This window comes from Chaetura pelagica, unplaced genomic scaffold, assembly GCF_000747805.2.
Source record: "Chaetura pelagica isolate M959 unplaced genomic scaffold, ChaPel_1.0 scaffold356, whole genome shotgun sequence".
Classification (NCBI taxonomy): domain Eukaryota; kingdom Metazoa; phylum Chordata; class Aves; order Apodiformes; family Apodidae; genus Chaetura; species Chaetura pelagica.
Genome location: NW_009953964.1, coordinates 6917527 through 6921416, shown reverse-complemented (window position 1 = coordinate 6921416; position 3890 = coordinate 6917527). Strand labels below are relative to the sequence as shown.

At 64.3% G+C, this 3890-nt stretch overlaps 1 protein-coding gene across 1 annotated transcript in view; it reads left to right on the top strand.

Annotated features, from left to right (window-relative positions):
• The first annotated feature begins 3293 nt into the window (after positions 1 to 3293).
• The window catches only part of LOC104392675 (glutamate dehydrogenase 2, mitochondrial-like), a 6691-nt gene continuing 6094 nt past the window's right edge, over positions 3294 to 3890 (top strand). The window contains exon 1 of the mRNA XM_010002104.1: positions 3294 to 3486. Within this exon, the coding sequence (XP_010000406.1) occupies positions 3294 to 3486 (193 nt within the window). The remainder of the gene's footprint in view (positions 3487 to 3890) is intronic.

The following is a 3890-nucleotide window of genomic DNA, read 5'->3' as shown; positions in this document are numbered from 1 at the left end:
CGCGGGGATGCTCGCCCGTCCCCGGGGGTGCCCACCCGGCCGCGGGGAGGCTCACCCCCCTGCACGCCGACCCCTTCGCTCCTGACGCTCTCCAGCCCAACGCAGGAAAAGTGTCTGAAAAAGAGGGTCACAGCCCCGCAAGCCACGGGAGAAGAAGTGGCTCCAGGCAGTATGCACACGGCTGAAAGCGTCTCTTAAAAAGCTCCAAAACCACAAACACTGTTCAACAAAAGCCCCCCTCCCTGTAAAACCCCAGCTGTAAAAAGTGGCAGCGCTGTGCAGCTGGTGCATCCCCCGCTGCCGAGGGGCACAGCAGCCAGTGCGGCCACAGGGACCCGTGCAGGGACACGCGCCTGTATCCCTGACATGCGGGGCCTCTCCACGTTGTGGAGGCTGCACAGGCTCCATCCCCACTGCCAGCCGTGGCGAGGATGTGCCCTGCGCTCTTGTGGCTGTCCCCAGGGCAGGTCCCTGAGCAGGGGGGGCTGGGGGCCGTAGGGACAGACTCCCCAAGTGCTTCCAGACACGGTGACAGGGATGAGCAGCTCTCCACTGCAGGCATGGTTGGCCCAGTCTCTCCTGTTTGTGATCTGTCCTGGTGCCCCGTGTGGCCATGTCCTCCCAGGTCCAGGGCACTCACGGCACGGCAGCGGGGCAGAGAGGACAGGTGCTGTGGCAGGCTGGGCTGAATGTTCCCACCCCGGTCAGCCACAGGGACTGGCACATGCACGACCATGGGCTGGTCAGAGCTTGGCCAAACCCTGGTCAGGCAAAGTGGCAGCACCGTGATGCACCAGCATTTCTCCAGCATGGGGAGCAATGCTGCTGCTCAGGACACAAGCCACACCAGAGCTCAGGGCAGCCAGCAGCAAACTGCCTGTGCCCACCCTGAGCCATCTCCAGACCTGTACCACAGGCAGAAGATGCCTCGGGAGCAGCCACCACTGGCTGGGAAGAGCCATGTGCTTCCTGCCAAAAGCCACCAAGCACAGAGACATGGCACCCATCTCACATCCCGAGACACCTCCATTGGGCCAGGCTGGTGGGGCACCCCAAGCTGGCAGGGGGACCCCAGGCAAAGGAGAAGCCTTGCCCCAGTGTGCAGTGCTCCATCACCACTCACCCTGGTCCCAGGAGCTCCACACACCAGCAGCAGGTTTCTTGGGATGCTGGGGCAGGGACCCCTCCCCACGGCACCCCTGCCCCGCCAGTGCAGGCTGTGGCTCACTCCATGGCGGGGCCGGCACGGGAGCAGCACCGGGGCCGCCGGATGTTTTGCAGCAGAGCCCGAAAGATGCTGGGCTGCCTCTTGGCCTCGCCTTTGCGGGGAGCTCCCTTGACAGAGCTGGTGCGGGTGCTCTGCAGTGTCATCACCACCTGCCGCCCATGCTCCTCGATCTGCTTCTCCAGGTGCTTCTGGATGGCCATGCCCAGCACCTCCATCTCCATGGAGGCTCCATACACCTGCCATGTCATCCCCTTTTCATCCCAGCTCACCTCCTGGATTGCTTCCGGAGCCTCCTCTTCCACTGTCCCCTTCACGTGCACCTCGGGGTATGAGGCCTGAGGGGACTTGGCCACTGGTGTCATGGGCCCAGTAGCCACAGAGCGGGTCTCCACGGGCATGGACACCTGCATCTCTGCATCCTTCCTGGAGGGCTCCAGGCGTGGGGGGGCAGCAGAGCCCAGCTCTCTCTTGGGGAAGGTGAAGGCAACAGCCCCACCTGGGGGGCTCATGGGGCTCAAAGCCACTGACACCAGCGATGCTCGGCTGTCCACTTGCGTCCCCATGTCCTGTGTCCCAGCATCTTGTGGTGGGGTCACCTCGAAAGAGTAGGACTCGCAGAGCAGCTTGGCTGTCCGGGGCTGCTGGCTACTCCCGGCATCTGCACCCTGTGTTGGGCTCCCCTCAGCTCTGCCCTGGCACGGCACAGCGGGGCTCAGCCCTGCCTCACGTTGTCCCCCGCTCCCCACAGTGCTGGCATCAGGGATGTCTGCTGTGCCCCCCTGGGGGTGCTTCAGAGCCTCAACACCCTCTGCTTGAGATGCAGCAGCCAGGGACGTTCCTGTGTCACTCTGGACCTGCTCGTGGTTTGGCAGCTCAGCTGCTCCAGCACCCACAGCAGGCTCCACAAATGCCACATGTTTGGCTGGGGCCGGCGTGCTCCCCACATCCTTGCTGGGTGCTTTGAGGCAGGACTCAGGTATGGGAGCAATGGGGGTTATGTTCTCCCTCTGGATACTGGGACCCGCCATCCCCATGGGACCACAGGCAGGGACAGCACCGCTTGGTCCTTCGCAGCTCCCTATTGCTGCTGCCATGCTTGGCTCTTTGTCAGCATCCGGGAGAAGTGTGCCAGGAGCTGGTCCTGTCGGCGACGGCACCTTCTTCTCCACCACTGGGCCAGCCCTGGTGCCCTGAGCCTCTGGCTGAACAGCACAGCAGGTCCTCATGGCACGGTCCTCCGGGGCACAGCCAGAGCCAGGCAGGCACTCACCCACTGGCAGGCAGCCTGGGGAACTGGTGCCAGGCTCACAGGTGTCCTCAACCCCGGCCTGGTGGCTCAGCAGCTGCAGCCCCTTCGTCTCCTTAGTGCTGCCCATGCCTGGGGAAGGCTTCTCCCATGCTAGTCCTGCCACAGGTCTGCAAGAGAGAGGTTGGGGCAGTGAGGGGGGGAGCAGTACAGACATCACAAGACACCCCCAGCTGCCAACTGTTTTTCTCCACACCACTCATGACAATGGGCTTGGTGGCTGCCCAGAGCACCCACCAGCCCCAACACAGCCTGTGCGGTGGCACCCGCTGCCCAGCCCTGCAGGAAGGGAGAAGCAGTGTCAGCTGCCTAACACAAAATTCAGCCTTACCCCAGCAGTCTGAACCGGGAGTAGGATTCAGGTGCTGCTGCAGCTGCTAGAGCCAGGAGATGTGGTGCAGGCACTCCTGCAGAGATAGCAACAGGCACCCGAGAGCCTGAGGGGGCTCGACACCTCCCACCTGCCGGCAAGGAGCTGGGCCTAGCATGGCCTAGGGGCCAAGGGGGGCTGCAGCACACAGCAGGGGTGTGGTGGCAGCCTAAGCCCTACCCTCTGCTCACTGGGACCAGCATCCCTGGAGCTAGGAGTCATACACGCCTTTGGGCCACAGGAAACCCAAGCTCAGCACCTACACCCCATGTCGAGGGTGTGCTGAGATTCTGCCACGCAGTACAGAGCAGGCTGCAGGCAGGTACCCCGGCACAGAGGGGAGACACAGACTGGTGTTGCCCAGCCAGCTCCAAACCCTCCCCAGGCCCATGGGGCAGCCCTGTGGCAGACACATGGCAGGAAGACCCAAGATCTCCAGAAGCCCCCCCAGCTCTGCCAATGCTACCGAGTCCCTGCGGAGGTGGGAGCTGAGAGCACATGTGTCCCACAGCCATGGGGCAATCCACACCTCTGGCCATGGCCACTCAGGGAACCTGGAGAAGGCAGAGCCGAGCAGACACGGTAAGTTCCCCCAAGGGAAGCAGCAGGAGAAGGGACCAGGCTGGCACCGAACTCCCATGAGGCCGCCCAGCAGCACAGGGGCTCCGGAGACAATGAACGCTCCCCATCCCTGTGTTCCCACGCAGCACCCCGTTCCCGGGGGGTCCGTGCCGCCCCGCACCCCGGCCTGCCCTGACAGCGCCCGGGGGGGCTGCGGGAGCCCTGCCCGGACCAGAGCTGGCCGTGCTGCTCCGGTGCTGCTGCTTCACGGAGGAGCTACGAGACCAGGCACACGCGTGTACACACGCAGCAGCACGCGCACACGCACACACACGCGTGTGCACACGCACAGACACGCACACCCCGGCACATGGCCACGGGCACACCCGCAAGCATTGAACACGCGTGTGCACGCCTCGGCCCCG